Raw genomic sequence first — 11906 nt, 5'->3', positions numbered from 1 at the left:
ACGATAAAGTGACACTTTTTTAAATTTATTCATTATATGTAGTACATCATGACATTTATTTATTAATATATAATAAAAAAATTTAAAATAACCCAATTTTTATTTAAAATAATCAATAATTAACACCATTAATCATAATTCGAATCAATAAATGCACTTTTCACTTCAGATTTCGAAACAAATTCAAAAATTGCTTATTTTGTATAACTTTAAATAAACAACTCGAAATTAGGGCGTTTTAAAATCGTTTAAATGGAAGAATTGTCGATTATATTATTATAATTATATTATTATTTATAACTTTTTATTAAATTTTATTTTTTCTTTAATCAAACCAAATTACAATCGAAAAGTTTAGAAAAACATCTATGAGCGCAAAAGTGTTCAGTTCTACTAGGAATACAGGTTGCCTCGTTAACCTTGGCTCTTTAAAACAATAAATATATATGCATGCTCAGTTCTGGATGTAAAGCGAAAGAAGTAACATCTTTTTATTAACCGTGACCAAAATTTAAAAAAATAAGTAGTTGATATTTTTTTATTTTAACTCCAAAATGTTTCATTTAAAAAAATTCGTGCTTGTTTTTTGTGTTTTAAATCACATAAATGGTTTGTTTTGAATCATTTAAATTTATTTAAATTTAAAAAAAATGTATACATAAATTTTTAGGACGTGTTATAAACTTCGAAGATCCGTGGTCTTATGAAATACCACCTCACAATGATCCTTTATTAAATGAGGGAGGAAGTAATCATATTTTACCTCCAATGAAAGAACACAAAGTACAAATTTTAGTGAAATTTCGGTTTTAATCTTTTTGGGTTAATCTGTTTTTGTTGTGTGTTGTAGGCTAAAAGTTTTGTTCGGCTTATAAATGCAAATAGAGTGGATATGAGTAAAGAATATGGAAATTCTGTTCGTGAAAAACTTTCATGTTCAACTTGTAGAATTGGTAAGTAAATAATTTAACAAAGATTTGTTAAAAATGTTGTTTTAAAAAACCCGTTTAAATTGTTATTTTTTAATTTCAAATGTACGTAGTTGTACAATTAAATTATTTTTAACCCGATGTATCAACAAATTAAACTCGGACCTTGATACATAACCATTAACAATACCCAGGTTTTGATTTCACCTACAAAAATGTTTATCTTTCGGTTATCACACGATTATTGCATAGTATATAAGTGTCTCTACGTATATCAAATATTTGTTTTAATAATAAATTTTCTCAGAATATCAATTCATAAATATTTAATATATCTAATACGACGAAGAAATCTTCCTATTTTGGTAATTTAAAATATGATTAATCAAAAATTTCGAAATTTAATTGGGACATCTTGTCTGGATTAATTAACTATTACAAAAAAAGTCATTAGTGACGATTAAAAAATTAAAGTGGTGTTATCACCACATTCTTATAATAAATGATTCATTATTTTTTAAATTGATCAATCGATAAAATGATTTAAAATTAATATTTTAAATCGAATGTTTTTCTGACGTCAATAAACTTAGAGGAGAATTTCCCTCATCGTTTTTAAATTATTAACTTGAAAATCAACAGAGGAAACCGCAGGAGTAAATAACATGAAATTAAAATGCGAATTGGTGTCATCGTCAATGTCAGTGTTGATTTGAACAATTTTATTTTCTATATAATTTACAACTTAACATTAAAAAGTTACTTTAATAAAAAAAAAATATTATTTTTTACTTTAGGTACAATGCTTTTGCAAGGAGCAATCCTAGATGGATCTTCCTTTGAAGAAATAAGAACTCAATTTGTATCAATTTGCACCAGTTTAAATATTGAAAACGAAATTGTTTGCACTGGACTCTTCAACACTTTCGCTCCAGATTTCTTACCAGCTTTAAATCTAACAGAAATTAGTAAATTCAAACAAAAAATTAATGCATCCAAATATATTAAGATTTTTTTAGGTGTTGAACAAATTTGTAGTTTAACCGTTGGCGAACTTTGTGGTGATATTGAAAATCCTTTGCATGAATGGGACATTAAATTACCCGATAAACCAAAACCACAATTACAACTTGCCGAGTTACCATTGGTAAATAAAATATTTTTGTAGTGTCCCATTAAATATTGTTTATTTTATATTTGTTTTCTTGGAAAAAAACCAGAAGGATTCCCCAACTTTCAAGGTTTTACACTTAACAGACGTTCATTATGACCCGAATTACGTTCAAGGTAGTCCAGCAAATTGCGATGAACCCATGTGTTGCCACGTTTATAGTACTGTTGAAGATGACGAAAGAGTGATAGAACCAGCAGGAAAGTAAGAAATTATTATAAAGAGTACAAAGTGTGTCCCCGGATTAATCATCACTGCAAAAAAATTAGTATTACGCTGCAACTCGGGATGTCGTAAACTAAATACAACCAAGTTTCAAAGTAGTGAGCAATTTCGTAATCATTACAGATAATTTGGAGATTGTGTTAGAATTACGATAAAATCTCAATCGTAATTTTCAAGAATTTTCATATTTTGCAATAGAATTATCGAATCATCTGTTCACTATCGCAATATCATCACTTTAATCACCGTCCGATATCCTTTGTGCTTGTGTAAGAGTGAGATAAAGAATTCTTTATTGACTACTCATCTATATTTGTTAAAAATAAGCTATTTATATTAATATACAGGGTGTTACAAAAATGTTGGGCTGGCTATACATAGACGGTTTCTACAACTAAAAATAAGCAAAAAAGTTTATATAAACATATGTCCTAAAATGGTTCGTTACAGAGTTACATCCACTTGAAATTTTTCATTTTTTTATTTAGAAAAGGTTACAGAAAACGGAAGTTTTTAATGTAAATCATAACAAATGTTCAAAATGACCTCCATGGGCAGCAACACGCTGCTGAGCTCGTCGTGTCATGGATTGCCTCACGCGCTCAAAAAGTCCTGGTGTATTTCGAATTTGCTGACATCCATCTTCCACCCTACGTTGAAGATCCTTAATATTTTGAATTGGAGTCCAATCCATCTTCCAGGATATACGGCATTTAACCGTCATGCATGAACCACATGCGTTCTCTAACATTTAGTGGAACAGCTTCCAGCAAACCTGGTAAGTCGTTTTCTGAAAAATAACGATAATTCTGCCCAGAAAGTCATACTCTGCCCAGAAGTATACTTGGTAAGCATACTGATAGAAACTTAATGGATTGTACGCCAGATTTGCTCAGTTGCTATTTCAATTTGACCACAATCTTTAACAGTATATGAACAATATTAATAACAACATCTTGATTATCAATAAGTTACCTCTTAAACTCTTCCTGGTTGGTGCCCCCGATGCATATTGTGGGGTCTAGCGGCAAATCAATTTAAAATAGAATATGAAAATGCCTATGGTCTGAACACAATGGATCAGAAGGGATCATCCATGGGAATTTACTTCTGCTCTATGAATTTGAGATAAACATTGTGTCTAAAACCTCTGCTCTATTTTTGACAAAAAAGATCACACAATAAGGACTCAAAAAGACACTCGTCTCTATAATTGCTTTAATCATTGCTCTAATAGGGCTGAACTTCGCTATGTGATGCCCGTAATTAATACATACAGCCAGCAATTAGGAGAAGATCAAGGTTCCCGAGAAATTTAATCTCCACAGATGACACAGTGAAGAAGTTGACTGCTTTGAGGCGTTTAATCTACCCTGAGTGAGATTTTACAAAAATAGTGACATACATCTACTTGAGGAAATCCTCTAATTAAACCAATTTAAGGGTGGCATTATCCGTCAGCAATTTATTAAACAATTCTTTGTTTCATAATGCTTTCCAATTAACCACTGAGAGTAAAAGAAACTTTAAGCTGTATAAAATCTTAATAACATCCAAGAAGGCCGTTTTATGGAAAGCAGCTTCTATATCTGCAAAACTCCCAAGGCGGTCTCTTTAGAGTCCAACACCTGTATGAAAAAGTTGATCAGTCTGAAAGCTGTTGATTAAGATCTAGAGACTTATGTAGAAGTTAGAGTTACACTTATTTGTCAATGACATAATCCCAAGGTTTTCAATAAAAATATTAGATTAATAGATATTCTATAACAACTATGGCGTATGATGCAACACATATCCATCAGTTGTATATAAGTGCTCGTTGATACAAGTATACCTTTGAAATTTTACTGGTATTCTACATCAGCTGAACTAAGACTTAGATACTTAAATATAAGTATGCTGAAAGTATGAGTGTTTTGCTGAGGAAATAATCTCGGATATGTTACGTTATTCTAAAGCCATTTTAATAAAGGAAACGCAACGATTGACTTCAAAGTATAGCTATATACAATTTAAATAAAAATATCACTACAATGCTTATAAAATCGTTTGATGCCAACATTCATTACCGTGATAATCACCCAAAAGAGAATTTATGCCACATTTTCAGTTAACTAGTATAATGACCTTATAATCAATCAATTTTACTTATTTTAATTGTGTACATTACTCAAATATTTTGTAACAATTATTGTTTCAGTAGAACCATAATTACTTGAAATAATTAGTTTGAAATTTTTTGTATTTACCAATTATGTAGATATGTGCAAATGCGGTGAAAAAGTGAATTGTAATGATAAAGCTAGAGCAAGTCATCGATTAATCTCCAGATAATATCAATCATAAGTTGTTTCACAAGTAATACTTAGCCCCGAAATAGTTTCATAGATTTATGCGATGGATTCTCTCAATTATATATTATATATATATAACTACTACTACTACAACTAAATTATATATATATATAACTCAATTATAAAAAGCTAACTCCAAAAAAGGTCTCCATTTAAAATCGCGAGATCACTCATCTATCCCAACATCTTTCCTACGTCTAATATACCTTTTATACTTAGGTCCACTTTTATCATCCTCTTGATAAACTATCTAAGGATAGTTACCATGGTTACAGCGCTTTTACGCTCTCTCATTGGCTAAGGCTCGTTACTACCATCTTCTGGTTAAGCTATCTAAGGGATTATTACCATGGTTACGGCTATTTTACGCGCTCTCATTGGCTAGTAGATGGGTTTATCTATTAGATAAATTTAACTAAAAGATGGTAGTAATGGACGTAAGAGCGCCAATTTATCTATCGGATAAATTTATCAAGAGGTGGTAAAAGTAGGCCTGAATAAACTTTTTAAACCAATTTTTATAAGTTTGAATTTTTATTTTCTCAAATATGCTTAGCTTATTTTTTATATTCTCTGTCATTGTATGTTTTGCTTCCGTAACATATAGTAGATCTTATATACTCTATGTTTATTGTTATTATAAACATTTTTTGCTATTAGTCTGTAAGATAGTGCAAAGTAAGATCTGTTAGTAATGGTGATTCCTCTAAGACTCTAAGAATTCCTTTTTTTTTTCTTTCCATCCGATCTTAGTTCCGTTCCCAAGTATACCAATGGGTAAACTTACGTTATTGATATGCTGCATATATCTACTGCAATGCGTGTGGGTCGTTAATATCATGGTTTTTTGCGTATTCCAAATAGATTTTATTTGTTGTAGATGCCGACTACTAGACTCTCCCTCCTACTTCGTTAAACTCACTTTGTCTTTTCCTGGTTCTTCTTTGTATGTATCTCACATGTGACCTATTTCACTCCTCGAGCTTGATTATTTTTCTCTTTGCTGCCCATTGTCGTTTTGGCCATTTCTTTGAGTACTGTCTTGACATTATTCCAGCAATCCTAGACACTAAGATGGTTTTACAGTCTTGATCTTATTTCTCTGTCTAAGTTTGTTTTTACGTTTGGCAACTGTACTCTATCCCTATCAGGTTTCTCTTTCTTTTTGTCCCTGTGAATACTAATCTTGATAATTAACTTAATTTTGATTATACCAGAAAAAGAGCTGAGTCATAATATGCCCCTTTTCTTGTTTTTGCATCTAGGATCTATTTGGTCTATTTGGTTTATTATACTTTCATTCGGTGATATCTATGTTGTTTTGTGAATGTTTCTTTTCATACTTTGGCGTTGAGTAGTTATCATATACCTTTCTTCAGTATTCCTGTGCCTCGCGTGTACATTTTCGGCCTCCATATTAAAATCCAATTCCGCCACTTTACCTCCTCCTATCTTACTATATGGCCCGCTCGTCTCCACTTCGCGCTGGCATTTCTTTTTATGACATCTTCCACTTTTTTTTGTTTATCTTTCTTTTTTCATGCATTCCAATTTTCCAATAGCTGCCCGTATTAGCCGGATTCTTCCAGTTATTTTAGACGTCTGGTTCGCTATGCCTGTTTTGAATGTGTGAGCCAAGTAGTTAAAAACATATACGTGGAAAAGATTGGTTTTATTCCTTTATGCAACAGAATCCAACTTTAATCACTATAAATGGTAGGTTACTATAACTGTTGGTGTTTAAGTGGCTGATATTTGCCTCCTTTCCCCTACATGCCCGGACTTTAGAGTCGTGCATTTTTTACCTGCTGGTCTTGTTTCGCTGAGACCGTGAATGTTATTCAGTTCTTCTTCTAGTTCTAATTGATGTTTTATAGAACACTTCGTTTGTATATTGTACGTGGCTAAATGGTTTGGGCCAACTTTTGTCTCCACCAGAATCCATGAGGCAACTCCCTTCGAGATGTGGGATTGAACAGTAATGATGTATTATCTATCAGGAGTACTTTCCTGTTCGCTTAAAAGTTTGTCGCCATAATCTTCCACGTTGTCCAGGCTGAAACCATCTGTTTCAGGAATAAAGTTTTGAAAGGATTAGAACTAGATTTCTGCTTCGAAGAGTTGAGGAGGAATCTATACGAATATTTTTTTGCTATCCCTGGCTACGGAAATTAATTATCCACGTCTTCTTTACATTTGGGATTTTTTCGTCAAAATACTTACATTCATTTTCGCTTCAGAAGGAACCAAAAACTCAATATGGAGTTCTTTGCTAATTTTTTGAACATAGCTAGCTCAAGAAAACCTTTAATTCTTTGTTCTGAACCACGATTGAAATCAAATTCCTGACATTAACTTCATCATATTGACAGCATTTAATATAAAACTTTGTTCTACTTCCGGTTATATGTTAGTAATATACAATAATTATTATCATTAAGTATAAAAATATGATATAATTGGGGGACACACAATACAGAATTATTTTGTAATATGAATTATTTCTAGATGGGGAAGTTATTCAAAATGTGATATGCCAAAAATTTTTATAGAAAGTATGTTAAAACATATTGCAGAACAACATCCGGTTCGTAAAATGATCCAAAAAGTTCGATAATATATAATTTTTTTAATTAATTAGGATATCGATTATATTCTTTGGACCGGAGATTTACCACCGCACGATATTTGGAATCAAACCAAAATGGGTAATTTGAAAATAATTCAAGAATCTGTTGAGCAAATGTTGCGATATTTTCCTGAAACTCCAATCTTCCCAGCTGTTGGAAATCACGAAAGCTCACCGGCAGGGAGGTATATTTTTTATATTTTAGTTTTAAATATTGAATTTGTTTAATACTTTTTTTTATTTTTTAAGTTTTCCTCCACCTTGGATGACAAACCAAAACAATTCAATTTCATACCTTTATGACACCTTAAGCGTAAACTGGCGAAAATGGTTACCTTCCTCGATAAATTCCACAGTAATCCATGGAGCTTTTTATTCAGTTTTGCTTCGACCAGGATTTCGGTTAATTTCAGTCAATTCAAACTATTGCATTTCATTGAGTTGGTAAGTTATAATTAATTAAAAAAGAATTAAAATAAATTTGATTTAATTTTAGGTTTTTAGTGGTTAATAGCACAGATCCGGCTCAAGAATTAAAATGGCTTGTTTACGAACTTGAACAAGCCGAAAACGCCGGAGAAAAAGTTCATATAATCGGACATATTCCTCCAGGTGATTCGGATTGTTTAAAAGTTTGGTCAAGGAATTTTTATAAAATAATTGATAGATTTGAAGATACAGTTAAAGCTCAGTTTTATGGGCACACTCATTCAGATCAATTCGAAGTGTTTTATGACACAACAAGTTTTAGTAAGAAAATTTTAATAAACCCAAATCAATTTTTATTTTTTTTTATTTTAGAAAGAGCAACTAATATAGCTTTTATTGCACCTTCTGTTACAACTTTTGAGCATCACAATCCGGGTTATAGAATTTATTATGTTGATGGGGACCATGAAAGAACTACGCGAGAAGTAATCGACCATGAAACTTGGATAACGAATTTAGAGGATGCAAATAGCGATGAGAGCGAGCCAATTTGGAAAAAATTGTATACAGCACGAAGCGCGTATAATTTAGAAAGTTTAAGACCTCAAGATTGGTCCGATTTAATCGATAAAATGGTTGATAATCCGGGTGTTTTTAATCTTTATTATAAACATTATTACAAAGATAGCCCGGTTAAACCACCCTGTGATGATAATAAATGTAAATTATTGTTACTTTGTGATTTGAGAAGTGGAAAATCTCACGATAGGCATCATTTATGTCGGGATTTAGAAGAAAAACTTCGCGAATAGAAATATTTTTAATAAAAATATATATTTTTTTAATAAATAATTCTACAATAAGGATGATTTTTTTCGCAAATTTCCCCAACATTTTCAACTTCATCAATTGTGGGAAGATGTTTATATAAAATATTTTTACCCGAATCATTTTGAGTTGGATTATTTTTTAAATAAGTTTGCATCTTTTCAATAAAAGGGGATAATTTACAAATTAGTAATTGAATACAACCGGAGTCTTCATCAGAAGATTTTTCTTTTATGTATTTAATTATAATTTGAGAAAGATCTTGATTTTTTGAGTACTCCAAGAGGTTTTTAACTCCGTAATTATTTAGAATCCATATCAAAGGATCTTCTTGTGGGGAACTTCTTAACTCGTCCCTTAATTCTTCTTGTTTGTTGAAATTTGTTGATAAAGATGAACTTATCTAGAGATTAAATCAACTTTAAAGATTTCGCGATAAAATGGTGTTAAACTTACCAATTGTGCCATAAAAATAATTCCATTAACTCCAATAGCAGCAATTTTTTTCGGATCAAACCCAAAAATCCTTAGAAATCCCGCAAAAATATTATCATTATGATTCTTATTTTCGTCATTCTCAACAAATCCATTTTTTAAGCGTTTATTAGAACTGAAAGCTTTCGAAATTAACGAGCTTACATCAGCTACATGATCAATTCCGAGTAATTTCCCCGCAAATTTAAAACCAGACGCTAATTTATCAAATAAATTCGATTCTGAGTTGATGTGAAACCAATTTATGGTGAATATAAAAAATAATAAAAACGTCTTCATTGTGAAAAGGATAAAAGTAGAATGGGAGAAATTTCTTTTCTTACACTATTTTAACGGTTATTTTCATGTGTAACGATACGAAATAATTTTTTCTAGATAAAATTTACCGTTTTAATTTTTAATCTCAAAAAAGAAATTTTATGTAGCGTATGGCATCAAGACACAACAACGGAAATCACAATCAGAATATAAATTTAAAACAAAATCAAAAAAAAATAGAATGAAATTAAATAATAACGGCATTAAAACATTCTTTTTTCAACGAGACGTGGTGGCATGACTGGAATTAGTTGCGGGTAAGAATAACAGTTATTCTTGGTTGGGGCCAAGGAAGCTAGAATCTAAAAGGACTGCTACATCCTTTATTCTTTTGTAATCCAGAAAATAACGTCAGTATCGGACCAATAAGACACACCTGTTGTGTCACGGTCAGTCAGCTGTCCTGAAGACGCAGGGCTCAACCCGAAACTCTAGTTCTAGATCTAGTGTTAGTCCTAATTGTTATTCACCGCTAGATTTTTGTATATTTTTCTTGAACTAAAAGCAGAACTAATACTAGACCTAGAACCTAGAACTCGAATCATTCGGGTTTAGCCGTCTTAAGAAACACTCGCTAAATCCGAATGTTTCTAGTTCTAGGTCTAGTGTTAGTTTTAGTGATAGCGCTAGTGTTAATTCCAGTTTTAACTTGATCACGATTTTTCTTTTATATTATGATCTTTGTTAATTATCAAACGTTGATGTCACAAACGGGCCGTTGAGTTATGCACGTGTTCCTGAGATATAACAGTCTTTTTAGATTCTACCATCCTTGGATGTGGCGCGGTAGTGTTTTTAGCCGAGAACGTTGATGGTTGAATTTGTCAAACATCACGTTTGCAGTAGAAACCTACTTTTCACGAAGCCAATTCTCCTCGGAGTTCCGTAGACGGTAAAATATTCCCCCTCGAGGTGCTATTCCTGCTCGGGGATCCTATCGTTGGTGGAAGCTTTTAGAGCAATTGAAAATTTGTCCTGCAAGAGACCAAACATCAATGCCGTCCGAGCTTAAATTTTGCGATCTTCTAGACGCTCTGCTTCAAAACATGCGGCTGCTCTGTCGCACAACAACTTTTCGAATGTGATTTGGTTTCTTCGACAAACGGCATGCGACGCCCCTTGACAATTTGCCCGCTGACGCTGTTGTGTGGTTTAGTAATTAAGGTCATTTCTACATCTCAGATTCTGTTCACAAACAAAATGTGCGATATTGGGACGATATCAATACAAAAAGAATCATGATACTTCATGAGAGGCCTCTTCATTCGGATCGGGTCACAGTTGGAACTGAGGTGTCAAGAGTAGGGATCATTGAGCCACATTTTTTCGAAGAGAACAATCTCTTGAAAATTGGGTGGAGTATGATTTCAGCAACATGAAACGACTGCCCACACATCTTGACTTATTTCCATTAGAGGTGACATCTCGTGGACTGCAAGCTCGCCAGATTTGTTGTGCTGGAGAGAGTCCACTTTCACTTCAGAAATCAGATAGAACAATGCATCGATAAGAACGTTGGACACATACCAAATATTGTTTTTATTTATATCTTCTCTACGCTTCTTAAATTTGAAATTACTTGCTGATCCATTGGCTGTAATAAAGGTGTGGTGTTAGGTGGCAGAAATTTGATCTTAATAATGTCGTATGCAAGATAGGTCGCCTTCAATATATGGAGGATGAGCATGAGCATTTTAGGGCCACTTTCTTTTAGTCAAGATATGTTTTAACCGAAAGACCAAAAACGTCAGTCATCATTCAACTCTTTAAAATATTCTTTTAACCCAAGCCTTACAATTTAATCTCCACATTACTGGAAGCTTACGTTGTTTTACTTTAATGCTCTTAAATACATGCGGATTGTCAGAATCGTATACTTGAAAGGGGATTAATTTTGAAATTTCCACTTACATTTGCTCACAGTAATAATCTAAACCTATCGTTCATTGATTTGTGGCCAGGTAGTAACGTTTCCTCTTTGTTTATGTATATCCTCTATTACATTTTTTTCCAAAATAGCCCCATTTCATCGCAATTGAAAAATTAATTCGAGACCTAAGCTTTTAAGTCTATAAATTTACCAAAGTCCTTCACATATTTCTCTGCTGCCTTTTGGTCCGAACTAGCCGCTTCTCCATGCCTATCAACACTATAAATTCTAGTTCTTCAACGAAATCTTTCGAACCATCCCCTACTTGCCTAAAATTCCATGACACTACTAGTATCGCTTGTACTTGGCTGGTTCGACAATAAATATTGATGAAGTTCTAAAGCGTATCAAGGCTTGTTAGAACTCTAGTGAAGCAAAATATGTTCGCAAATTTTGTTCGTATTCCGATTTGTTCTGAACTGACAAATTCGCAATCCGAGGTATGACTGTAGTTTACTTATGTAAAATGTTGATTCTGGAGTCAAATTTTCCGGCAGTCCATCTCAAGTTGTTCAAGGGCTAGGGCAATCTCCTATAATATGTTTCACGGTTTTATTTTCACCGCATTTGTAGAAGGGCCCCATGTTTTGCCCCATTT

The 11906-nt window shown here is 32.5% G+C and overlaps 2 protein-coding genes across 2 annotated transcripts; one reads left to right on the top strand and one right to left on the bottom strand.

Annotated features, from left to right (window-relative positions):
• The first annotated feature begins 466 nt into the window (after positions 1 to 466).
• LOC111424176 (sphingomyelin phosphodiesterase-like) lies at positions 467 to 8600 on the top strand. The gene is made up of 11 exons (XM_023057619.2): positions 467 to 609; positions 671 to 783; positions 851 to 953; positions 1727 to 1897; positions 1949 to 2076; positions 2150 to 2304; positions 7188 to 7266; positions 7321 to 7493; positions 7558 to 7752; positions 7805 to 8058; positions 8110 to 8600. Exons 1-11 carry the CDS (start codon positions 555 to 557, stop codon positions 8547 to 8549), a joined length of 1866 nt encoding a protein of 621 aa, XP_022913387.1. The 5' UTR covers positions 467 to 554; the 3' UTR covers positions 8550 to 8600.
• LOC139432132 (uncharacterized) lies at positions 8579 to 9339 on the bottom strand. The gene is made up of 2 exons (XM_071200481.1): positions 9022 to 9339; positions 8579 to 8968 (listed from the first exon to the last, which is right to left on the bottom strand). The coding sequence occupies exons 1-2, from the start codon at positions 9337 to 9339 to the stop codon at positions 8579 to 8581; spliced, it is 708 nt and encodes a 235-aa protein (XP_071056582.1).
• Positions 9340 to 11906: the final 2567 nt, after the last annotated feature.

The sequence above is a fragment of the Onthophagus taurus genome, chromosome 11, assembly GCF_036711975.1.
Source record: "Onthophagus taurus isolate NC chromosome 11, IU_Otau_3.0, whole genome shotgun sequence".
Classification (NCBI taxonomy): domain Eukaryota; kingdom Metazoa; phylum Arthropoda; class Insecta; order Coleoptera; family Scarabaeidae; genus Onthophagus; species Onthophagus taurus.
This window is presented reverse-complemented; position numbering and strand designations above follow the sequence as displayed.

What these genes read in the sequence shown, in the direction of transcription:
- LOC111424176 (XM_023057619.2), top strand. Translation starts at nt 555, where the DNA reads ATGTTTCATTTAAAAAAATTCGTGCTTGTTTTTTGTGTTTTAAATCAC. An exon ending in GTGATAGAACCAGCAGGAAA is followed by an intron (nt 2,305 to 7,187) that starts GTAAGAAATTAT and finishes AATTATTTCTAG; the next exon opens with ATGGGGAAGTTATTCAAAAT. An exon ending in ATATTGCAGAACAACATCCG is followed by an intron (nt 7,267 to 7,320) that starts GTTCGTAAAATG and finishes TTAATTAATTAG; the next exon opens with GATATCGATTATATTCTTTG.
- LOC139432132 (XM_071200481.1), bottom strand. Translation starts at nt 9,339, where the DNA reads ATGAAGACGTTTTTATTATTTTTTATATTCACCATAAATTGGTTTCAC. An exon ending in TTATTTTTATGGCACAATTG is followed by an intron (nt 8,969 to 9,021) that starts GTAAGTTTAACA and finishes TTTAATCTCTAG; the next exon opens with ATAAGTTCATCTTTATCAAC.